Source organism: Palaemon carinicauda, chromosome 32 (assembly GCF_036898095.1).
Source record: "Palaemon carinicauda isolate YSFRI2023 chromosome 32, ASM3689809v2, whole genome shotgun sequence".
NCBI lineage: Eukaryota > Metazoa > Arthropoda > Malacostraca > Decapoda > Palaemonidae > Palaemon > Palaemon carinicauda.
This window is the reverse complement of record NC_090756.1, coordinates 24,248,314-24,274,546: the sequence shown is the minus strand read 5'-3', so window position 1 is coordinate 24,274,546 and position 26,233 is coordinate 24,248,314. Positions and strand designations below refer to the sequence as shown.

Sequence of the window (26,233 nt, the reverse complement as noted above, 5' to 3'; positions counted from 1 at the left end):
AAGAGTTGATGGGAGAAGTACAAGAGGAAGGCCAAGGTTTGGGTGGATGGATGGAGTGAAGAAAGCTCTAGGTGATAGGAGGATAGATGTGGGAGAGGCAAGAGAGCGTGTTAGAAATAGGAATGAATGGCGAGCGATTGTGACGCAGTTCCGGTAGGCCCTGCTGCTTCCTCCGGTGCCTTAGATGACCGCGGAGCTAGCAGCAGTAGGGGATTCAGCATTATGAAGCTTCATCTGTGGTGGATAATGTGGGAGGCTGGGCTGTGGCACCCTAGCAGTACCAGCTGAACTCGGTTGAGTCCCTTGTCAGGCTGTGCGGAACGTAGAGAGTAGAGGTCCCCTTTTTGTTTTGTTTCATTTGTTGATGTCGGCTACCCCCCAAAATTGGGGGAAGTGCCTTGGTATATATATGTATGTATAACACAGTAATATAAATCCCATACTAATAGACTCCACATTGTTACAGCAATGCTACAGTGATTGTACAGAACGAGAACTTCAAGTCGGAATCGGCCGTCATCACTGGTGTGGACAACTTTGGCTTCCTCGAGGCACAGTTGATATCTGGGGCTTCGATAACTCTACATCCCGACGGAAACTCGTTCAACATGATGGAAGGCCTGATCTACTCAAAGTGTCGTTAATAGATATTCATTACCGAGAGGTTTTGAGGACTTGATTTTTTGAGGTTATGTCAACCTTGATTTCTCTCTTTCTCCCTCTGTTTTCCATAGTGTGTTTGTGAGAGCATTCACATGTAAATGGAATGGGAGTAAAGGATAAGGCAGAAGTATGACCTGATGCAGGTTTTTGAAAGGATCCATCCTTCACCACTCGACTGAAAAGGTCACGAAAAGGCGGAGCTGATGAGAATTTTTCGCCCGGCGCGTTTTGGCTTTGGAATACGATACGTGGCAAAGGATGTTTGATTATGCATAATGTGTTTTTTCGAATGGTAATCATTTTACATTTTAGTGTTTTATACTTTCTTATAAGTATGAAATGGAAAATCAAGTTTTAAGTGCTTTATGATCAGTGTATAAATTTGATATGTGCTGTAGCTTTCCTAACGTCGATTTGTAAAGCCCCTGCGGACTAAGTGCTTACGAAAAATGACTGCAGTATTTACGAAAGGTGACGAGAATATTTTTCGACGGGGAAAGTGACGTCGTTTGCTCTTCAGGGACGGGAGAGAAGCTCCTAGAGAGCCGAGAGTTCCAACGACGAGAGGCGTGACGTCAAATACCAGCGTACATGTGCATTTAACTCTACTTAAGTGTTTTTTTATGATTTAGGGCTTTATATTGTTACAGGTGCAGCAATAAACCATTGCAACAGAAAATTTATACAGGACTCAAATATTGTTTGGCAGTCCAATGTACAGGACAGTACAGGCAACGGAGAATAGAGAAGATTCATTCCATTTAACCACATGTTCATGACACTTCTAAAGTCTCCGTAATGTTGTTGATCCAAAGAAAGAAGATGGGATGGAAACCATTTATTATATGACGAATTATTATTATTCTTCAAATGAGATGATTATATGCTAAGACTTAGTTTCCCTCATAGCCCCTCTTATTCATATTAGTGTTTATAGTTTATTTATTACTCAGTGCAGTAGTTTATTAATTAATTAATAAGGATGAATAGGTGTGCACTTTTCAGGTGTAATTTTACCACAATGCACATGGTTTTATATTATCCATTACTGAGTTTTCAATTCAAGGAAGTTCCTATTTATTTCGACTTTGCTCGTCTTTTTGTTATAAACTACTGAAAAGAATGTTTTCATTCCTTCTGTAATTAGACTACAGTATGCTTCATTTTGTAATTTTGTTCATCTTTTGAATGCAGTTTTACTTCCATCCATGTTACTGATGTAAAACAATACTGTATATATATCTTTACCTTCCTGAACCTTGTTTGTCGGAGGGCAGAACGCGAGTTGTGCGATGGGAGATGGGTATACTTGAAATTTTTTGTCCCTATGTATAATTGTTGGAATTTAATTGTATGCATCATCAGTTTTCCTCTCTAATTAAGGAGAGAATGAAATGCGAAAAGCAAACGGTTGAGGATCCTTACGCAGCGTTTGATTGCCAGGTACAGCTTTATCCAGATAATATATGTGTTTGAGGAATGTGCAATTAGTAGTTGGGCAGTAATTAGGAGGAACTCTATGAAATGTGTATGGCTAATAAGGTGGGAAATGGCAGATATTGCAACGGTAAAAGAAAATGTATGGATAAGATATAGAAGTTGGAATGAGACGGGCCTGCACGGATAGCTTTGTCCCAAATAGGACAGCATGAGAGAGTAGTCATTTTGTGGTTATACTGATAAATTCATATCTAGAAAATTATATCCTTGATATAGGATAGTATAGATCAGCGGTTCCCAACCTGGGGGAAATTTCCCCCTGGAGGGAAATTTGAAGCTTCCAGGGGGGAAATAATTACACTATCTACTAACTAAAACAAGCTGAAAATGTCCTCATAGTACGTGCGGCAATTTGTTGTTAGCCATTCAATTGTGATATGATCATATCAGCTCTCAAAGACATGATATTCAAGGGGAGAATTGGAGTGTCATGCCCATTTCTGAGGCAGGCGAGTGGGCATGAGGGCTGGGCGGGGCATGAAGGAGGAAATCTGGATGGTTGAACTGGGGGCTGGGTGGGAAATGACAGAAAAAAGGTTGGGAACCACTGGTATAGATATTGATTTCTGAAGAAGCATATAAAAGGGATTACTATTGTTAGATCAACTTGCACAGGATTGACCATTGCAGGGAAGTGGAAGGAAATACTTAGGTGTATGTAAATATGTGGGAATTTGAACTGCAGCAGGGAAAAGTGACCTTTTGATAAAGCCGTTTAAATAAACACACTACGAATGTATGTTGTTTTAGACGTAAGTATGTCTTGTCTTCTGTAAATGCTTAAAGAAAATGTAGGCTTCATATTCAGAGCCGAGTTTCTAGCAATGCATTGGAGCATTTTGTTTAATTTGAAATTTAAAGTAGATGTTGAGATACTTCAGGAAATCTTTGTAGGAGTACCGTACTTATTCTATTTGAGGTTCAAGGTTTTAGAGATTTCGAAAATGTGACTTTATTTGTGTGGTTGATTCATTGCCAGAGGAAGTACACCAGAGGTTCTCAATTGAAGTTTTGTTTCCCTTCAAAGTAACACATCTGTGAACAGTTGTTTGTTGTTTACTAAACTGTTAGGATAGGTCGATTGTAGTTTATTGCATCATTATTATGCATTTGTTATCTGGATGGAATATAAATTAAATACTGTAGTCAACTTTGATATATTATTACAAATTTATAACTACTGTTTGTTTGATTAATTTGAATGAAATTTGGGATACAGATACTGTATTCTTTTGGGGTTTCGTGCATTGCTAGTTTGCAAGATTTCAGTATCCAGCCATTCCATTAAACTACAGTGTGCTTACATTCATTTCAGGAAAGCAGGTTTAGTTAAACTCGCTTCTTTATCATTAAATTCTCTTATGGTCGAAACCCCGAGGCATCGTAACAGCTTGGAAAATGGTCATGGATGATTTTGATACGGTAAAAGATTTGAATATTTTTTTTTTTTTTTTTTTTTTTTTTTTTTTTTTTTTTTTAATAAATTAATGTTGGATGTTTCTACTCTGTAAGGTTAGTAGGCCATTTTCATTTATCCAAGGTTGCATTATCTCTTGTGGAAAATGACATGACAACAACCAAATTCATTTTATTGGTACCATATTCAATATTTTAAAGATTGTAAAAGAAAAGTCAGGGAACGAGAGTAGGAGAGAAGGGAAGGACAAGTGGGAGAAGGATAACCATCGTCATTTATATGCAGATTGATAGACTTTTTTTTTTTTTAGTTTGATACAGAGTGATTGATAGTGTCATTATTGAAGAGGAGAAAGAATTCAGTATCCATGAAGGGGTGACAGAGAATCGCCTGTAGAAATGTGTAAAAGCACTGTCGGGTAGCGAGAAGGTGACCAAAGGCTGAAGAGAGATCAACGATACTGATTGGACATAGTGTCTGGTCTAATCTTGCCAGTAAGAAAGAATTGGAGGATTCAAATGTTTGATTACGTGATTAGTTAACGTCACATAAATGAGAGAGATTTATTGTTGATTTATTCATCAAATAATGTAATTGGATTAAGATAAGATAGAATAAAATGATGTTGGCAGTAACTCCCTTTCATGGAGTTGAGCTGTGGTTAATTTTTGTCTCTACTCCGCCGGATATGAATGCAGGATTTTCAGTAAAATTATTGTCAAGAGAGCACTGTAAACGAATTTGAGGATATTGTTGATAAAAAGAATCAGTATAGTGTGAACTATGGAACCAAGTGAGATTGTTATAAAAATAGAAGGAAGGTATACAAGATATGATTTTTTCTCAATTTTGCTTTGCATCTAAATGCAGTCTTTTTTTCCTACCTTCAGTTCCGTCGGTAAATAATGGATATATGACTGGAGTGCGTTCTTAGGATATACGTCATGTGGGTTAAGCTTCAAAGTACTCTATAGGACTGGAAATGTGTGTATTATATACGTAATTCCATTTGATAACGTCAGCATAAATTAGGAAACCCGGTGCTGAACGGGACTATTGATAAGTCATGTTACATAACTGTTTAAACTTGAGCATTTGCTATTCTCTGTTGTTGCCTGAACAGTGATGTGGTAGTTATGTGTAGCCACATATTAAACTTGAATATATTTTGCATTGAATGTCTTTAGTATGAATAAACACTCAACTCTTCTGTGAGCTCTTTAAAAGTGGTAGGTAGGAATATGTAAATAAATATATTTGTTTAAAAATTTTATATTAAGCAGTATGTAATTGTTGTTGCTTTTAAATTTTGAACTACTACAGTAAACATGATCTCTTTGTGGAGCCTTTGGTTTTTACGGTGTGGAGAAACAGGCCTTCCACCTTGAAAGGCAGTAGTAGTCCTCATGAACTTTTCATAATTGTAGCGAAATGTTGCTTGTTATGTAATGTTTGAGAGTGATTCCGGAAGGAAATGGTGCATGAAAGAGGTAAATTCCAGTGGACTTGTTACACATTTTGTCCGCTGTTTGCGGGATTCTTTTGTGCGACATCATCGCGCCTGAGAGGATTCGCCTTGTTTTGTTTCTGAAAGAAGTGTTTTTTGTAGAAGTCTTGGTATTTTCTTTCAGAACTTTAGTTAGCGTTTGGTGTAAGACAAGCCTTTTTTCTTGTGGTTTATTTTGTAGTGTAGAGCAATATGCTTCCATTTACATCAAAAGAGGTATCGTAATTGTTATTGATTGCTTTGTTGGTCGGCAGTGATATCTGTAGTTCCTAAAAGGGAAGAAGAAGATTGGTATTTATGAGGAAGTGATCTACTTCACTCTTAGTGTTGACTTTTTAAAATCTCTCTTTGCATCTTAATCTGTTCATTCATGAACTTGTAAGGGTTCTGAGAACTGCTATAATCATATTGTGTGCTGTAAATGATTATTATTAGATGGTATGTACATTTTCTCTTCTTGAGCAGAAGTAAAACTTTTCCACCTGTCCTGGAAAATCTGGTTTGTGATGCAATTTGTCCAAATAATTGTCAAGTCTCAGAAGTGGACGAAAGTCGCAATAAGTTGTCGGATTAATATGAATTTATATTTATCGATTCCTTTTTCAAGTAAGACGTGTGGAGGGAGCAAACATCATCCACCAGGGGAGATGACAGAAATTGCTTTACCTGCTTACGATGTTGTGTTGCCTGCTCTCGTTTTTTGACTTTGTGCAGTTCAGGACCAAACGTGAACTATTAAACTGAAATATTTGCATTAGTTCGAAGTGTTGTGGGTCTATTAGTAGTAAGGATTCAATAAGCCTTGTTCTGTTCCAGAGAGAACTGTTGGTTCCATGTTTGGCACGGCATATCTTTCCGAGCGACAACCACTTGCAGCCTAGGCAATAAATAGTATACTGTACCGTAAATCCAAGCAAGCTGGGATCTTTGTGCATTACCTGTTTAATCCATATTTGTATTATACAATAAAGTAGTTGAAAATTAATTGTTTTACAGAAATTTCTTGTGATTTTGTTTATTTGGGCTCGAGGCATGTTGTCCCAATGGAAGTTCCTCAATGGCAGCTTTTACTTGGGATATTTCAATATCCCAAGTAGAAGCAGCCATCGAGGAACTTCCATCAGGACGATATGGCTATCTCACCTAAAAATTGATTTTTCCAATGTCAAAATCCGTTATATATCACTTACAAGATCATAAATGAGCTTTGATGTTGTAAAAGAGGTTTTTCTCTTCATTGCTTTGAATAGCTTCGTTGTATTATGATAAATGTGTATATATATGCTGTATATATATGTATACACGCAGTATACCTAACTAGATTATACATTCTCCTATGGGAAACAATAATGCCTGATTGTATTGATGCAAATAATGGAAATGTAGTCGGGGGTGCAAAGGAAAATAGGAAAATGGAGGGATCTCTTGACCCGTTAGCATTCGAATATGAAATCCACTATTAACGAAATTCTCCTCAAGGCATTGTTGTTTTTGGAATTCCTCCAGGTATGCATATCCAGTGTCCTACACCTTTGCTGGTTCATTGGTGACTAAAGAATTATATTTTCAGACTTTAATAGAGTTGAAATGTCAGTTTGGAAAGAGTTTTTAAAAATATCGTCACCCGTAAATTTAAGGTTTAATGGCAAGACGGAAACGATGCAGAAAAGGTTAAGCGAGGCCTCGGAGAATTAATTTGGGGCTGTTGCTGCCTGCTGCGTTGGAGATTTAAGCGTACGTTCGTAACTTTTTCAGCGAAACTTCCCTACTGTTGATGTTCTTATCTTTTTCGAGAGTGTTTTTAAACTACAAATATGGTAAGATCATCCAAATGTTTGTGTAAACTAGCATAGAATTTGCTAAATATTTGAAGGTTGTACAGTACTGTACATGTGTTACAATTGTGTGTGTTTGTTGTGATCATTATTTTGTCAATTCAAGTCTTGGCCAAAAAGTTAATTTACAGGTATTTTATCATCATGAATCTCTTACACCTGCTACGGTTTGGGTCTTCTCTTGTATGGTCCTGTGTATATATCCTTTACTTGTGGACTATAATTTTGCATACCATTTTACCTTGAATTTTACCAGGAGGATAAGGTACTTACACACACAAATGTTTACATGGTGTTAGTATGCACATTGTAATTAGGTATTTTTGTCCATGATTAATCACAAATCCAATCATTTGAACTTATTAATATTTGACAGTATACAGAATATTTGTGTACTTCCTGCAAATTCTATTTATCTTTCTATCTGTACTATGTATCTATTTTCTTGGTCTTTATTGTTAAAATCTCTAAAAATATATATATATATATTTTCTTATAAGTATCTCCAATGGCAGCCATTTGTGTTCCAAGGTAAACGTGCTTTTAGCTCTTACCGACGGGTAAGTGGTTCCCAAGGCGCATTTCCTTGGTCAGGTCCATTGTAAGCTTTGTTCCAGTGAACAGGAAATCCAATCAAACCGTTCTGTTAACTGGAAAGGTCATATCCGCCGGAGATCCGAGGGACTGGTCGACCAGTACCTGGTTTAGTTAATAAAAGAAAAAGATATATAGGGATAAGATCGTACTACGGATTTGTCGGAGCCCTATGCATCTCTTTTCCAGATATATTCAGTCGTTTTATAAATTGATATGGATATTCTTTAAACATAGGATTACTGCGTCATGAGCCAGGTCACATCTGTCTATTGGGTAACTTACAGATGCATACGCTTATATAGTCTGTACTCAAACGAATTACAGCACACATGGAAGTCATGCAGAGTTGGCCTTATTTAATACTTATTTCCTTGCAAACCTGTTCAGGAAAGTATTTCTATTCTGTGTTCCAGATTTCAAAGGAATTAGAGCTCGGAGATTTTAACTTACACAGATACTTCATTGGCTTAAATATTATAATCAAGTTCTACATTAAGAATACAGTAGTTAAGTTTTGTAGAATTCCACACTAATCACAAAGAATCAACCAGTGTCCTATCTCATGTATATTATATTTTCTTTTATCTGATGGAAATTGTAAATTGGTTTACTGTTCCGTTTGCCAGAATATGTTTATAATAGATTAAGAACGTCTGCTAAATTACTTGAAATGTATTTCAGTTAGAACATCCAAACATTGTGATATTTTTATCACAAAACTTAGATCCATGGAAATTTAGTTTCATAAATTCCTGGGTTATTTCCTCAATTATATTTTGGTATTGATGGTGGTAACTGGTAAAACTTAGGCCTCTCATGTAGAGCTAAGAATTTGGGGTCAGTTGTTTACCTAAAATATTTGATAAATCAATGCATACAAGTAGGTGTCTCTGATTTCTCTTTGATCTGCAACACTGAATAAGAGTCAATATCATACCTTGGTTGTGAAAGGGGTTTCCAAGCAGACAAATTATATGCCGAGAGCCAAGTCTATTTTTATTGTATCCGGAAAGCAAAGCACCGATTCCCTTCAATTATATTACCTCTTTAGTTCTTCAAGAATTGTTTTGATACTGTGATCGGGCTAGGGGAGTCGTAATCCACTCACACTAAATGTATGTAATACTGTGATCATTACTGAAGTCAGACTTATTTTTATAGTCTCCTGTAAATGGATTATTCACGGTTTGCCTTATATTTTTCCTCCATGGTAATAATTACTTCAGCATCGGGTGTTAACATTTCATTCTTCGGATCATTTTTTAGATAAGTTATAGATATAATCTATTGCATCATTCGACAAAATAAGTTAATAAAAAGACAACTAAAGACATCTTAATTGGTACAAAAGTGCTAACATTGGAGTGAGGGAAGGGATATATATCTTAAACATTTTCTTGAGTGGTACAACCCCTCTGCACTGAAGCCTTTGTGGTAAGGTCCCCCTTTCTGTTTTGCAAAGTACGTAGTGCCAAATACACGTTAGTTGCCAATGTTTTGATTGTTGGGAATTTTCAGAGAAAAGTTATTTTCTTCATAGTATTTTTTTTTTTATGAATATGACTTAGAGGTTACAAGATGAATGTTTTCTATGATACTGCATCTGCCTTCCCTTTTGACAGAATAAAATGGTTGTAATTTTCATGTGTAGGTGTAAACTAATTCTGTCATCGTCAAGATTTTTAAGTTCATTGTTCAGTACTGTACAGTTTAATTTTTTGGGCTCAAGCCATGACGTCCTGATGGAAGGTTCCTTCAGTAGCTTCCTAGGGTATATTTAACTACACTAGTTAAATATACCCTAGGAAGCTACTGAAGGAACCTTCCATCAGGACGTCATGGCTATCTCACCCAAAAATAGATTTTTCGCTTCGCTCAAAATCCGATTTTTTGAAATTGTGATTTACAAAGACAACCTTGTTTATCCCCTTGGTTTGTTTGTTGAATGTTGTCTTTTAAGAGCAAAAATTGGTGTCAGTGGTAATAAATATTTTTTTTGTGTTGTAATGGTAACATTCACTCTGATATGAATCATTTTTATTATGTCAAGCAATTGGTATTCATAACTAAAATGCTTTCGAATAATATACAGTATACTGTGCTAACTTTAGATGATTTGAAGATCTTTACGTTAATTTTGATAAATGATTTAACAAATAGTTTAACGAAGCAGAAGTATCAGTTAAACTGCAAAATATTGCAAAGAAATACTTTGGTAATCTATTCTTTTTAGAGTATTTCTACATTTGCTACGAAAATCACCAAATCAAACACTACTTTTGAGATGCAGTGTCCCTTTTGAGATGCAGTGTCCCTTTTGAGATGCAGTGTCCCTTTTGAGATGCAGTGTCCCTTTTTAGATGCAGTGTCCCTTTTTAGATGCAGTGTCCCTTTTGAGATGCAGTGTCCCTTTTGAGATGCAGTGTCCCTTTTGAGATGCAGTGTCCCTTTTGAGATGCAGTGCCCCTTTTGAGATGCAGTGTCCCTTTTGAGATGCAGTGTCCCTTTTGAGATGCAGTGTCTCTTTTGAGATGCAGTGTCCCTGTCGTAATACCATAGATCGTAGCCTCATCCCAGTAGCTCCTTACCACACAGGCTTCATTTAAAAAAAAAGATAATATATAATGTATATATACTGTTGACTATTGTTAAGTGGCATAGAGGCAGTACTGCACAAGCATGCACTGTGTAAGAGAATTAATGTCAGCAAAGATATCTCCCAAAATTTTTTGCTAAAGCTAGAGAAAATAAAAAGTGTGCAATTTTTGAAGATTAATTTCTCAACAATATTCAGGAAATAAACTTATGTGCTTGTGTATCAACAATCTGTATGAAATCATGTGAATGCATTCCAGTAAAGGAAGTAATGTAAATCAGTTTTATTTGACCCTTTCCTATGGATAAGATCGATACATACTGCTACGGAAGTGAGCTTCAGAATGTAGGTTCAATTGGTGGGACTTCAGAACTTCAAACTAGTTGCAAATGCATTTCTGTTGAAGAAATTTACAAAAGTCTTGTTTCATAGTTTATATATCCCTGGTCTATTTTAATGTAACTGATTTTGATATAGTTTTTATATTTTTATTTCCTTTATGTAGTATATGTTATTTCTTTATTCAATGCACTGGGCTGCTTTCCCTGTTGGAGCAATGGCTGTTGTAGTGCAGTGCTTTTCTAACTAGGGTTGTAGCTTGGCTAGTAACAATAATAAGGTCCAAGCTGAATTGCATTATATATTTCCATCTCATTCATTCTTTTTGCCTCCTTTATTCTTAGCTAGTCCAACTACAGTACTTTGTTTTTACTTTGCTCTAATTGTAAATCATTCATTAAGAGTCCCTCAAGAGTAGAATTGTAACTTTTATAAAACTGATTAATTCAAGTGATGATTCTAATGATAGTAGCGAGTTACATTTTGTTTAAACCTTCATGTGATAAGACAAGATGACCCATCATTCCTGTGATTTGTTACATTCTTGATCATCAGCTGTAAGTATATATTAGCTCTTTTAGTTTTGCATAATCTTTTATGTTTTCTTGCATTTATTAGGTGTGTATGTCAAGATTTGGAGACAAACTGTTTACTTGTGTTTTTTATTGTAGAGTACTTTTTACCTGGCTCAAAGTGGTTGAAAAACCCTAGTCAAGGAGACTTGCAGTGTGAACGATATGGTTCGATAACGATGAAATGTAAGAACTGAAGACAATACGGATGCAGAACACAAGTGACCCTGTAGTCACTTTTGGCTTAAGGTTAAAGCCTTTAAAAGCCGTCACTGGATGACAGTCTTACGTAAGAGGAATTTTTAACTTGCAGCATATCTGACCATCAATTAATTCAATGTGTTTGGAAAGTATTGAGAAGTATTCAAAGCCCAAATTTTAAAATATGTAAAACAGATCTTTTATACAGCACCCTTAAGCTAGAAACCAACTCTACGTATGTAAATGATAAATAGAGAGTTGATAGTGACAAACATTGATGATGAAGGGTATCGAAGTTGGTGGCAAGACTTTTAAGAGTTGTGATATGTCACAGCTGTGAATTTTTTATGCTGATATATGCTTTATCTGAAGGAGAAGGATGCAAAGGGGTACACAAGGATCACTCGGCACACAAGATTTTTGTTCCCTTCCATCTTAGTTTTAGGAGTCATGGGTGAGATTTCGTAATATTACTGTAAGGACAGTGAGACAAGCGTCACCAACATCAACTGATAGTTTATTCAAACATGCGTGGGAATATAATACAGGGTGCGGACGGAAAGGTAGCATGGCGTAGGTGCCAATTCAGCTTGAACTTCCCGCCAAAATATATGTGTTTTCTCACATGAACAAATACACGAATTGCAAGTAAACAGAAACATGTAATGAAATAATACATATGTCAAATTGTAGCTCTGAGGGAGCGGAATACATATATATAGGAAGCCACGGTGTGGCGAAAGGAGAATTTAAATAAATAGACAATTTGTTGAATTTCTGGACGACGGAGGGAGCGGTGTCCTTACATTACGTTTAGCATCACAACTCTCGAAACTGGACAGAGGAAAGGTGAATTGTCAGCCAGTTTACAAATATCTAGTTTTAGGAACAGAAAGCCCCAAGATGATGATTTCCAATCAAAGGCATTCACTTCTCAATCCCTACTGAGGAATTTCACCAAGGTATGACAACCTAGAATGAAATGAAGAGGACTTTAATGAAAAGGACAATTTACTTTCCTTTAATTATTTATAGTAAATATATTTCTGGTGCTATTTTCTTACTGTGTTCCAGTCATATCTCTTGTTAATCCTTCATAGTTCTCATCTTGTTTTATATATATTTCTTTAAACCACAGCCCATAAGGGGTTTTCCCTCTCTTCCTTTCGTCCCAATATTTTTTTTCTAGATATCCCTCCCATTTGTCTCCTTGTTTCTTTCTAGGGTTTGCTACATTTCCTGTAGGAGAAACTATATAGTCAACATTTGGCCGGGCTTCAAGAATATGGAATGGTGCTGGTTCCAGAATTAAATACAAAGGTAGGTGCTGACGGAAGGCAGTTCAGAGGAAATGATATTAGAGTGGGGTTCAGTTGTTTGTAATGGCATTTCCAAAAGAGGAATATTCAGATGCATACTTTGGAGAAATGAAGAGACAGTGAAAGATGAAAATGGAATGTTGCTGAAAGAAGATAAGGCAAGGAAAAGGTAGGCTGAATATTTTGAAAGGTTGCTGAATGTTGAGGATAATAGGGAGACAGATATAATTGCTGTTGAAGGTGTTGAGGTGCCAGTGATGAGAGAGAGAGAGAGAGAGATCAGAAGAGCGGAATTGAAGAAAGCTCTAGATGAAATGAGAAAGGAAAAGCACCAGGTATGGATGGTGTGAGGGCTGATATGTTATAGGAAGGGGTTGTAACTACTTGAATGGTTGGTGAGATTGTTTAATATCTTTTATGTTGTCAATGGTACCAGCGAACTTGGTGTGTTCCTGTATTGTTCTGCTATACAAAGGTAAGGGAGATGTGTAAGAGTGTTGTAACTCTAGGGGTATTAGTTTGTTGAGTGTGGATGGAAAGTTTATGGTAGTGTGTTAATTAATAGCATTAAAGACAAAACAGAGTATGCAATCTTAGAAGTGCAGGGTGATTTTAGAAGAGGTAAGGGATATATGGATCAGATTTTTACAGTTATTCAGATATGTGAGAAGTATTTAGCAAAAGGTAAGGAGATGTATGTTGCATTTAAGGATCTGGAGAAAGCTTATTTGATAGAGTTGATAGGGAAGCAATGTGGAATGTGATGAGGTTATATGGAATTGGTGGAAGGTTGTTGCGAACACTGAAGAGTTTATACATAGGCAGTAAAGCTTGTGTTAGTATTGGAAATGAAGTGAGTGAGTGGGGCTGAGACAGGAATGGGGTAGTTTGTAGCGCTACGGCCAAGCGTCCTAATTTGCTTATTATCGCTTCAACTGTTATCTTGTATAGAATAAAAACGTTTGGAAATGGTCTACGGATCTTAAATATGTGCTTAAACGCACACTTTTATGTTTTTTGCCGAAAACCCTAAATTACCTGAAAATTTGTGGCTCGAGTTTTTACTCCGGCCACGAATCTTCTCGCTCCCGTAGTAGGTAAGGGGGGGGGGGGCGAAGCCCCCCTGGGTAAGGATACGGCTTTTAGCATAGGTTAGGTGGGTTTTTTAAATTAGCTTCTCCCGCCAAAATCGTTTTTAGAACGACGGCCACAGTTCAGAATATTCCAGTTTTCTACGAACTCAATTTTAGAATGACGGCCACAGTCCACCCCACTTTATAATATTCCCATTTTCTATGAATAAAAACGGATCTGGCCATCACCCAACAAAGGCTCCCAGGAATGTGTGATGTCACCATGGTTGTTCAATTTGTTTGTTGATGGATTGGCGAGAGAGGTGAATGCTCGAGTGCTTGGACGAGAATTAAAACTGTATTGGTTGCATTCTAGTCTTTGTCTTTACCTTCAATCCCACTACCCCTCTTCAGTATGACTGCATAGACTCATACTTCTTAGTGGATTATAATATACTCCCCAGCACTTGGCTTACTGTACTAAGCTCCTTCAGTTAAAACATTTCAAGGAACTAAAGTTATTGACCTAAATTTCCTGTGAAGTAGCCAAGTAATGGACAGCTCTTCTAGGAGTAGGACACTCCAAAATCAAACCATTGTTCTTTAGTCTAGGGTAGTGTCATAGCCTCTGTACCATGGCCTTACTCTGTCTTGGGTTAGAGATCTCTTGCTTAAGGGTACACTTGGGCACACTATTCTATCTTGTTTCTCTTCATCTTGTTATATAATAAGTTTTTATCTTGTTATTTTGAGGTTTTTATAGTTTATATTTGAAAGGTTTATTTTAATATTATTGTTCTTAAACTTCTCTTGAAGGTTTAAAGGACGCTCATGAGTTGCAGAGGCAAGGGAAAGTGACATTGAACTAGCAAGCAGGACAATGTCCTAAACTCTGATATGACCAGCGCCCAAGCCCCCTCTCCATCCAAGCTAGTACCAAGGAAGGCCTGGCAATGGCTGCTGATGACTCAGCAGATAGATGTTTAGGCTCCCCCAAACCCCACCATCCTTAGCTCACAAGGATGGTGAGGTTGCAGCGACCAAAGAAACTAACGAGTTTGAGCGGGACTCTAACCCCAGTCTGGTGATCACCAGTCGGGGACGTTACCACATCAGCGACCACAACCCTTGTATTATATTTCCTCATTTCCTTCCGTCACTGGGCTATTTTCCCTGCTGGAGCCATTGGGCTTATAGTATCCTGCTTTTCCAATTAGGGCTGTGGCTTATCAAGTAATAATAATAATAATAATAATAATAAGAGAATTGAAATATGGAGGTAGTCTACAAAGAGGAAACATTATAACTCTAGTCTTGGGTAGTGCCATAGCCTCTGTACCATGGTCTTCCACTGTCTTGGGTTAGAGTTCTCTTGCTTGAGGGAACACTCGGGCCCACTGTTTTATCTAGTTTCTCTTCCTCTTGATTTGTTAAAGTTTTTGTAGTTTATATAAGGAATATTTATTTTAATGTCTCTATTCTCAAAATATTTCATTTTTCCTTGTTTCCTTTCCTCACTGGGCTATTTTCCCTGTTGGGGCCCCTGGGCTTATAGCATCTTGCTTTTCCAACTAGGGTTGTAGCTTAGCATTTAATAATAATAATAATAAAATGCACTATATATGTGTACATGTGTGTGTGAGAGAGAGATGATCATCTGATGTTTCAAGTTTTCTGCAGTTAAAACAAGAATAATTATTTAACTATTTGTCTTGGCTTTCTTTAGAAGCCATCATATTCTAAGGATAATACACACATACCAAGATATATATATATATATATATATATATATATATATATATATATATATATATATATATATATATATATATATATATATATATCCATTCAAGTAAAATAGCCTAAAATAGATTATTTTCACAATCAAAGACAATGAATGTAAATAAGAAAAAAAAATCACGTCAGTTACCGGTTAGCCAATTTTGCCATTTCACGATCCTTGAAGTTCATACACCTCTTTACACTGGTATTACGGTATACATTCGGAATTTCGGAAAAAGCTCAATGGACAATTTTTGGATTCAACACTTGAGCTATAGGTGAGAAAATTTATTATCAGTGACTTGTATTATTGTAGTAAATATTGAAGAAGCATTTCTGTTTGTGTGACATCTGGATTGTGGAAACTGTAATGGGTAAGTTTTTAATTAACATTAAACGCTGTATTTCACTGTATATACCTACTGTAATTCTACATAAAAGCATTAATTAAAATTTCATATAATTTCTTTTACAGTTATCGGGAAAACTGGGTTTCATTGTAGTGTATTACAGGGCAATGTACTCACACTGTAATACAATACAACATTACCGAAAACTGTATCTAGACCCACTATAGTACTGTGTTATGTCTCGTCCTAGCCTTCTTGGTAACAATAGTGTGTAAATCTATGATACTTTGATATCTAGTCGGTTTTACTGTCGTTACGGACAGGGAAAACTTTAATCCTTTAATAACTTATGTATATGTATATTATATAGTAACTGTTACTAGAAAAACAGGAATATCCTCTTAGGAAATGTACGAGTGCTGATTAGTTTGGCATTTTTGGCTACATATTTAGTAGGGTTAGAGCTTAATAATTTGCGTATATTTTCCCCAACTGGTTTTCTTGTGTTTATTTTCCATGTTTGACTGTCATTATTGCTGCAAATCATTCGTTTTTCTTTAGGAAAAACTCATTTTAATAGGAAAGTTTTCTCTGTCCGTAACTATGAGAAAACCTTATTAATTTCCCTTTCACCGATAATTGTAAACATCTTAGCCCCATATTCCTCAACCTAACTTCTTAAATGGTGTTTACTTAGTTAAGCTTCTGCCTAACCTTAGCTGACCTAAGACGATGACTCGTCCTTGCAGAGGTTATGTGATGGCTGGGCCGTTTATGCTAAGGCAATATTGGTAGCCTTTAATGGAGGAGTAAAGAGCTTCTTGGTAATAGTATAGAACACCACGCTCTCCATTTACTCCAATATAATGTAATCCTGCAGTTCTCACCTTCTTGCACAGTAATCAGGGGGTTATTTAAATTCTGGGAAAGCAATAATTAGCAAGATATGTTGAAGAGGGGAGAAGGGGTTACAAAAAGAAAATAGCTCGGTTTCCTCACTAAACGACATGGAACTGACGTCAACATAGTCAACCAAACAGATCGTGATGTCAGCGTACATAAACAGAAGTTCGTGATGCCAGCATACATTTGATATACTGTATATTCAAAATATACTTAATCAAGAATTGTTATTACTCAAAAGTGTTACTATTTTTGAATTGCATATTTTAAGGACACTTTTGAGTGATTAATCCATTTTTAATTAAGTATATTTTGAATATACAGTAAATCAAATGTACGCTGGCATCACGAACTTCTGTTTATGTACGCTGTCATCACGAATTCTGTTTGGTTGACGATGTTGACATGTCAGTTCCAAGTCGTTTAGTGAGGAAACCGAGCTATTTTCTTTTTATAACCCCTTCCCCCCTCTTCAACATATCTTGCTAATTATTGCTTTCCCAGAATTTAAATAACCCTCTAATTACTGTGCAAGACGGTGAGAACTGCAGGATTACTGTACATTATATTGTAGTAAATGGAGAGCGTGGTGTTCTATACTATTACCGTAGCCTTTGATGGAGGAGTAAAGAGCTTCTTATTACGTTTTCCGTGTTTAATGAAACTAGATTGGTCATTCGTTGTAGGTAAAACCTCAGATGCAATTCTTCTCGTACCTATACAAGCCTTTTGTCCATTTAAATAGCGAATGTCTTTAGAAGAGCTGGAAGATTCGTTGCTTTGGGGGCTATGACTGATGGTCTAAGAGCCTTCGCCTGGAAATAAAGACCTGGAAATCTGGGTGTGTGTGTGCGTGCGTGCATTCATGTGTGTGCATGTGTGCGCGCCTGTATATTCGTTGCAATTATGGTAGTTAACAACAGATTGTGAGCACGTACAAATAGCTTGACAAAGACGGCTTTTTTTCTTTAGCCGTAATGAGTATGGACTTAATGTTGTGTCCTGTTTAATTTTCTCATAGTTTTTAGTTGCTCTTATGTGTATACAAACCTTTGGTCCTTTAAAATGGGTAATTTATTTTTTAGTGGAGCTGGAACGGCCGTCAAATTTGTTACAAAGGTAATTAACAACGGATGGCGAGCGCGGGTGAGTAGACCCTCCCACTCGTCTGTTAGATGTTCTTCACTTTTTGTCTTTGGCCTGAAAAAGTATGGCCGTACTATTGCGACCTATCGAAAGTCTTTGATTTTCTTTAAATGCTGGCTGGTGTTGCAGTTGCAGTATGTTGAATGTGAATACAGTTTTTCATACTTGGCATAGAAAGGGTGGATGATGCCACATTTTTTATTTTTTTTTATTTTTGAGTAAACGGGTTGCCGATTTACACTGCATTTCCTGTAGGTGGCATGATTTGTTTACAATCATTCCTATTTGTTGAGTGCAGCTCATAGCCTTCTGTGCAGTGACAGGTGTATGCCTTGGAAGGAAAGACAAGAGCTAAGCCTTCTCTGGTGTCGGTTTTGGCAATGCCCATAAAGATACCAAGAATGTCTGCTACCGCTACTTTTGTGCATACTGTACACCTCTGGATCAATCCCCGTGGAGTATGCGGTAGTAGCGAGGTCTTGGATTTACATCACTGGGTTTATCAGGCTCTGGTGGCTTGTGGAGTACCCCCAGTGATCGTCGGACCCCAAACGGAGATTGGAAGCTCTCTTCCTGTTGCTGTGCAGTCTGCCGATGATAACTTTGACCTAAGGATGGTTGGACCTCCTTAGGTCAGTGATGGAAGGCATTGGTGATGTGACCTCCTTGCCAGTGATGACTCCCCTGTTGGTCCCCAAGTCCAAAAGAACTGGTTGTGCCCACTCTTATGTAATTGTACCTGTGGAAAAAAAAAAAAAACCTTCAGCACAGACTTGAGCCATTTTCAAAGGTGTGTAAGTTGGCATCAGTGCAAAATTTATCGGTGTGCATTGGCCCAGTACCTGGTGTTACTCTGACCCCTGTGCCCGTCACTCCGACACCTGTGCCAGTCGTTCCGGGCCTGTAGCCCCAACCCACTCTTATGTATGAAAAATCTAAGTTAATGTTATTACTGTTTTTAAAATATTTTATTTTGATTATTTATTACGTCTCGTAGCTTTTCTATTTACTTGTTTCCTTTCCTCACTGGGACTTTTTCCCTTATTGGAGCCTTTGGGCATATAGCATCTTGCTTTTCAAACTAGGGTTGCAGCTTAGCCAGTAATACTGTAATAATAATAATACTTCTTACGCACAGGTTCTATTTCAGATGTGTGTCTCACATATTCTGTAAGTTATATTTGTTTTATTATACTGTATATGTATTAAATACACAACTTAACTATAACTTGCATTTCGTAAATGTGTGTACAGTAGTCTTAAAAGTGACCTCTGCTTATAAAATAATTGAATAAGGAACAAGCTATATAAGTATAGATAAGAATATAGGTAGTATTCTAATGATCAGTAGGCCTATAATTTAATACAAATATATTGAAAATAACTTTATTAGATAACTGTTTTGGTAACATTTGAACCCTTTGAAATACCAAATCCTGTCGAGTTTTTTAGTTGGGCACGTTAGCAATAGGTAATGCTTATCAGGGACTTGGAGCACACAGATTTTATTTATAGTTAGGCTTTCCAGTCATCCCTTTGTTGTCTATGCTGTTACAACCACCAGTGTAGTTTCTACCCTATGGGGAGGTGTCGTTGTCGATGATGGTTCAGTCTTCGACTCTCCGTTCAACCCATCGTGTGGGGATTACACAGAGACTCATGTTGTCCTTGGCGGCTTCCGGGCCAAATAGTACAGGTATTCCATTCTACCCTGTTGAGATCCCAAGGCAACTCCTTATGGCCCTCACTTTCCCAGAGAGAGTGGGCCATCCTAGGTGAAAAATATCATAGAAGGTATTTTTCTCTTGATAGTATCTCTAGAACAGATCGCAGATTTCTCATTTTTCTTTTTCTAAGAAAAGTTCCTCTCAGTCGATGCTGTTGGGCCACCAGTCGGCTTTGAGCTTGGTCTTTTGACAGATGGGAATAGACCTCTCCTCCTTGTAGGAGTTGTCTGGTTGTGAGGAGCATTGAAAAGTCTTGATGATCCCAGGACCTTAAGACCCGGAGGGTGATGTATCCCTCGTTCTGAAGGCATTCACTAGTGTCCGTTTGAGCCTTTACGAAGGTCATCAATCAAGGTTTAGACTCTCGAGACTATCTCTGCTCCCTAAGTATCCGTGAAGAGTTGCACACTGTCTCTGCCTAAGTTTCCAACTCTGAGGGGTGGAAGGAGCTCCCCTAGTTTTTAGTGTCACGTTACGTGTCCAAAACTCTAAACCTGCCAGGGTATGATCCCAGGCGTGAATCCTTCTTTATCTCCTCGTTATGTGAAGTGCCAGGTGGCACAGAGAGGAGATTCTTTTATATCCCATGAGATCTTGCAATCTCGCATTGCTGCCTGAAAACCCAACACCTCAGACCTTAGTGTCATTGACTCCCTTAGCACTGGCAGAACCAAGAAAGAGGTGTCTGGGGGCACAATCTTATTCTAACTTCGTGAGACAGTTCGTACCGCATATGCCTCGACTGCCAAGAGGGTTGAGGTACTAGCTAGGACCGGAACTTGCAAAGTCATGGTTTTGGTCCCATCCTTCCCTTCAAGAGGAATTTTGCAGTCTGCCAGGTGTTGAAGATTGAGGGTTATATGCACCAGACCACCTTCATGGCCTTTCCGAGTACCCACAAGCACCTCGATGTCTTTACACTTGTTCTTGTGATGGCTGCTCAAGTAGTTTAGTAGCAAGCCCAGCTTCCAAACAGGATGGTAAAATAGAATTAAGATAGAATGACTGGCTCTTTTCCATCATCTCTTTCTCCACCTCTCTTGAGGACAGAACGGTCAAAGCATTACTCGCTGGCTGTAACTTGATGCTTGTAAACTATACTTTCGAACTCTGTTCTTCAGAACCTGGAGAAGTTATCCCACTTCCTCCCTAGATGAGGGGGAGTATTGTGGAATGTATACCAACTTGATCGTCATTCGCAAATATATTTTTCGAGACTGCTATCCCCTTTGGGGGAGAAGGGATCCGTCTTTAAGCACATACCAATCTTCTTGGATAGTCTAGGCCAGGCCCAATCAGGTTATTCTTCCATATGATAGATGGTTGAGAAGTTTCTGGTGTCTTCATCTTTGTACAGGACCAAGTAGATTAACACTTCCAGGGAAGAAAAAGAACATGCTAGTGCAGTTCTAGGGGGGACTTCTGACCCACCAATCAGCAGGTTTCCTTAATTAAGAAAGGTTCGTATTTTGCGTAGGAAATAATCTTTAGATTGAACTTCCCTCCTCAACCACCCCTCCCAGTCCTGAGTTGAAGGTCATAAATGAAGAGCTTTTGATAGCTGTGAGCCAAGGCTCCTTGCCTTTGCTCAGTACCTGACTTTTAACTACCTCATGAAATGATTACAATGGCCATCCAGCTTGTTCTGGAAACCTATTCCCTTGCAGAGACTTTGTTTTGTGTAGCTAGGAATTTTTTTTATTTAATTTGTGATATTTTGTTGAATACCTATGAATAATTGCATTTTAGTCCAGTTTTACTTATTTGGATGAAGGTATATCCTGCTCGTGTCAGTGTTCAAAGTAGCTCAAAATAAGCATTGCTCCCACATGGATATAAATGGAGTAATTTTAGTGGAGTTACTTCTTGCTAGTTAGAACCAGTTGAGGAATTATATGGGATCTGGCAGCCTGATATGGCAACATCGCTCTACCTCCTACCATATAGGTTGATATGGTGTTGCTAGTGACTGATAACTTACTTGTAGCCTGGTCACTGAAGCAATTGGACATCAGTTACTGGCCTCCACTTTTCTTGGCTTTTTTAATCTCACTTTCTTTTCTGTTACGGAAAGTGTGAGACAAGTGTGTGTTATGCGTACTTGCCCTTGTGGGACTTTTATGAGCCACCTTGACGTTGATCTTCATCCATTATGTCGTACCCTAGGAGATGATTGTTCATCAGAGTCCCCTTGTGTTGTGTAGTGATTGGTCATCCTCCCAATGGTTGAAGTGCCATGGCCGATGGAAGAGGATAAATGTGAACGCTCTCCTTCGATTGCTCAAGATTTGAAGGAGAGTAAGAGGTTTAGATCTTCCCTTTCGAGCCCAGTTCTTCCCCTGCCTGTCCCTTAGTTATCAGGTCTTACCCAAGACCGAAGACACGGTAATGGAGGATGGCGGCAGAGTGTATTATAAATTTCGACGACATAGTTCCTGCCCTCGTCTCTGATCCTCTATCTTCAGACTTCACTCCAGCTGGAGATCTTGCTATGGCTGATTCTCGCTGGTTACCCGGTGAGGTACCTCATCCTACTCATTAACCATCTTCTCCTATGAGCAGCTCTTTATCTCTAACGTGGGTTCCGAGTATATTCCAGAAATCTCTCCTCTGTGTGCAGTGTACACCCTGCAATCTTTGTCCTGTGCACCAGCTATCCCAAAACTTGCTGAACTCCCTCCATCTCTGTTGAACATACTCCTCTCAATCCTCGGTGACTTGCAGGAATTCCTCTTCTCCCATGAGGACCATTGAGTCTCTCTTCTCTCAATAGACAAATTACTTTTACCTTCTATCCTAAGGGGTTGAAGTTTCAGGTACAGTACACAGAAATCAATGTACAGTATTGTATTATGTTTGGAGCACCATCCAAGTCTGTTCTGGCTTGTTTTGACTATTGTTTGATTGTTTGGTCATCAGCTGTTGATTTTCTTCTTAATTTGTTGGACAAAACTTATCCTCAATTAAATTTCTTACAGTATTCCTTATGTTGATAATCTCTAGTACCGTTGTTCAGTTAATCCTTTATGCTTATTGCATACAATTTTTCATAATTTGACAATCCTTTGCATTCTGATCTTCCAAAACTGTACTATCCTGTACGTAGTCCAAGGTGTGCAGTTAATTTTAAGTTTTGCCTTCATCATATGGCTCGACAACATGCGGTATTCTAGAAGTTTTATTCCAGCTGTGATCAGATTGTGGAATGATCTTATCAGCCAGCTGAATTACTGAAACTTCAGAAAATAAAACTTTCAGTGAATGTTTTTACGTTGAACGGGTTAACTTAAGTCTCCCTTAGTTTATTTTGGACAACTATCTTAATGTTGTTACTGATCCTAAGATATTTTCCTTTCCTCATTGGGTTAGTTTTATTTCCTTGCCTCACTGAGCTATTTCCCCTGTTGGAACCGTTGGGGCTCGTAGCATCCTGCTTTCCCAACTAAGGGTTGTAGCTTAGCTAGTAATAATAATGCTTGAAAAAAATTTCCAGTGGCCAACATTCACTCAATTACAGTAACAGATATTGACAATCAGTAATAGTTTGCATTTATGACATATTTGTCGAGAAATATTTTGTCTTTTAATATTTAATGCAGTTTCTCCAGACCATTCTAAGTTTGGTGTTTGTAGCTTTGGCAAGCCAGCCAGAATTTTATAAACAGTTTGTACTATTTTAACTAGATTATGTATTAAGTTAATGACATTGATTCTTTTAGAATTATCCATAATAATGTTGGAAAGTTATCTTTGTTCAGATATTCTCTTATTGTTATAATTTGATCGCAGATAAACTAAACCAACTACTGTATACAGTATTCACAGTTACTCGGATCAGCTTTACATACTTCATCCATGAAAAAGACAAAGGTTTACTTGGTGGACAACTGCTATTCAAGACTATACAGTCAATGCTTATAATAAGGACTACTACAAAGAATGTGCAGGAGAGACTATATCAATACCCCTAAACCCACTGAAAATTCAAGTAAATAAAAGGTGAGGAAAAAGTCCAAAATTAGAGTATAAAAATAACTTTATTTGATACAAATACATTTATGATTTTAACCTACAGTATTTTGTCTTAAAAAGGTAATAAATTATAGTTATAAATTTAACCAATAGTATTTTCTGTCTTTTAAAGGTAGTGAATGACTAAAATTAAAATCTAATTTAATATTAATGATATCACTTATAGATGAAAGGGTTTCTTGTGCTTTAATACAAATTAATTCTGCCACAAGATATCTCCTATCAGTCAATCTGTCCTCACCTTTTTTAAGGGAGTCCATAAGATCTTTGGCTCGTTTCTCCAGTTCTTCATACTCGCCTAGGACCCATTCAGAAAGGGCATCTTTGGCAATAGGTTTACCAGTGCGTTCACTTGTTTGATTAACGTAATCTCTAATTACCCCTTCGAAGGCCTTTCTTATCTGCATTCCACAGTGTTTTTGTTCGCTGTATAAATTAACAGATTGTGACTGGAAGAGACTCAATTTTGGTTTATATTCACTCTTTATATCCTCGTACTGTGATCTCCAAATGGACCGAAGCAGTTCCCAGTCGTTGTGGTGGATGCTGTGCGTAGTAACGATTTCAATGAAATACTTAAGAGCAAGGTTTGGATGGACAAGTTTGTCTATCTGGTTCTTGAGACAACTTTCAGGATAAAGATATAATAAATGTGATAGGGAATACTTTTGCAACTGTAATACAATCTGACACGAAGCATCTCTGATTAACGAATCTTCATCTTGCACTAAATCTAACACAGCAAAAATCAGCTGTTCGTTTGTGGTTATGTTTGCACACATCTGACATGAGAAAAGAGACGGAAATGCTACGCTAAGAGCTGTGCTAGCTTCTAAGCGGTAGTCTTCTGTTGACGTTGGGTGCGAATATTTACGTACAACAGAGCAAAAAATTCTTACAATTCTACATGTAAGAGGCGAATCAAATTGGTCCACACTGCAGAGGTATTTAATTATAAAGGCAATAACTGTCAGTACTTTTGAAGATATTTTTGCTCCACAAAAACCTTGGAGTAAAGTGAGTAGATTTTCCATGCCTTGTTCTAATGGAAATTGTGAAATTCTGTTTTGTTTATTTAAAATTACATATAAAACTCTCACTAAAACAGGTGATTTAAGGCTTCCAGACTCTTCTAGTCTCTGCCAAATTGCAGTTTCTACTCTTTCCATCCACTTCTCACTTGTGGTATTTTCAATGTAGCCCTCCAAAAATGTTAAGAATGATTCTTCGAGTACCTGAGTGTATAAAATGTTTTTCATGACAAATTTTTCTTTTTCTTCCTCTGAAAACCGCACTATCCCTAACTTTGTGGCTGTCAACACGAACTGCGGCGCCCCTGGTTTAAAAATATCGATAGCATCTAGGTTAACATCACACGTCTCAACGTTCAAAACTTTGACAATTTTTAGAGCAGCGTTGGCCGTCACATAACATGCGTTGGTCGATTCCAAAATCATCAACGCGAGCGAAACCAACGGTACTCTCACATTATCGTCGGTTATCAAGTTGGGATAGGTATCGAGAAATTCTATGATAGTGAGTAACTTACCGTGCACTTCGTTTGCAGATGACCTTTCATTCCCCAAAGAACTAATGATACGTTTAACCATCACAACAGCCTGCTCACATGGCGTGAGAGCGACGAGGGAGAGTGCACTTAGCCGGCGAATTGTGTGAATAGGAGACCCCAATAGAAGAAAAGTTACATTGTAATATTTACTCAATCTTTCATTCAGTTTTTGACTTTTCTGTATACCTGTACCTGGAGAAAGTCTTGCAAGTAAACTCAGTACGGGTACCAGATGAGAATGTTCTGTTAAGGGTGACGAAAATGTCCAGTTGTTACAATCGTTATTATTTTTCAGGTCTTTAGCACATGCAATTGTGTCTTGGTTTATTTTGATACTTTTACTATCTTCACTAGATTTTAATTTTTCTTGCAATTTGCCAATATTCTTGTTGTTTTGTAGGAGTTGAAGGAGATAGTCAGCGAGCTCGTAATGCCTGGACAAAAACTCTGATGCCGTAAGACTATTAAGTGTTGATGAATCGTCGCGAACCTTTTTCTGCCCAACCATCCTCGGAACAACTGCACCATAAAGTTGCAGTGCAGCATTTCTGAAAAATCAAGTTGATTAAAATGATATACGTATAAAGGAAGCTATGAAATTCACACTATCAAGCTGGTAAGTGAAGAGATGGACTGAAATATCTTAAAAGTTGTGTAAATTAATCACATTGAATGTAAGTACTATGTACAGAACAATTAGATTATAATTTTGTTACTAATCATTAGGTATATATTTATAGTATGGAAGGTAATTTAATGAATTTTACTTTAGTATAATTTATTGCAGTTCTCCAATAGGTGGCGACCCCTTAATGTAATTTTATATTTCTACACCCCCATCCTTCTGTTACAGTATATGGCTGCACTACATATCATTCGAGAGTTTACCCAGGGTAATATTCCCAACCACGCTTGGCTCCTGCGCGTGCAGGGATTAGCTATTTCTCTCATCTTTACCTTACAATAGACATAACCCTAACAGGTTGGTTTGTGATATTGTACTATTTTGTTCTTACACGAATACAATCCATCATTCTTTAATAAGATTGACTTCAGTAAAGCTTGAAAAGCAGTTAGAATTTAATAAGGTAGTTAAAACTACGG

At 37.5% G+C, this 26,233-nt stretch overlaps 3 protein-coding genes and 1 long non-coding RNA gene across 5 annotated transcripts in view; 2 read left to right on the top strand and 2 right to left on the bottom strand.

The window, feature by feature from the left end:
• Positions 1-2,639, top strand: part of LOC137625340 (microtubule-associated protein futsch-like) — a 102,282-nt gene extending 99,643 nt beyond the window's left edge. The window contains exon 19 of the mRNA XM_068356180.1: positions 467-2,639. Coding sequence (XP_068212281.1) covers positions 467-644 — 178 coding nt within the window. The 3' untranslated portion in view covers positions 645-2,639. The remainder of the gene's footprint in view (positions 1-466) is intronic.
• The window catches only part of LOC137625345 (uncharacterized), a 544,968-nt gene that overhangs the window by 434,894 nt on the left and 83,841 nt on the right, over positions 1-26,233 (bottom strand). The window lies entirely within an intron of this gene.
• On the top strand, positions 15,556-25,662 carry LOC137625339 (uncharacterized). 2 transcript variants are annotated; one of them, XR_011040841.1, is made up of 3 exons: positions 15,556-15,679; positions 23,353-23,526; positions 25,530-25,662. It is a non-coding gene; the product is annotated as an uncharacterized lncRNA (long non-coding RNA). The 2 variants fall into 2 exon arrangements; XR_011040842.1 differs by lacking the exon at positions 15,556-15,679 and adding an exon at positions 15,723-15,775.
• Positions 23,569-26,233, bottom strand: part of LOC137625338 (tRNA (32-2'-O)-methyltransferase regulator THADA-like) — a 51,434-nt gene continuing 48,769 nt past the window's right edge. The window contains exon 16 of the mRNA XM_068356179.1: positions 23,569-25,677. Coding sequence (XP_068212280.1) covers positions 23,634-25,677 — 2,044 coding nt within the window. The 3' untranslated portion in view covers positions 23,569-23,633. The remainder of the gene's footprint in view (positions 25,678-26,233) is intronic.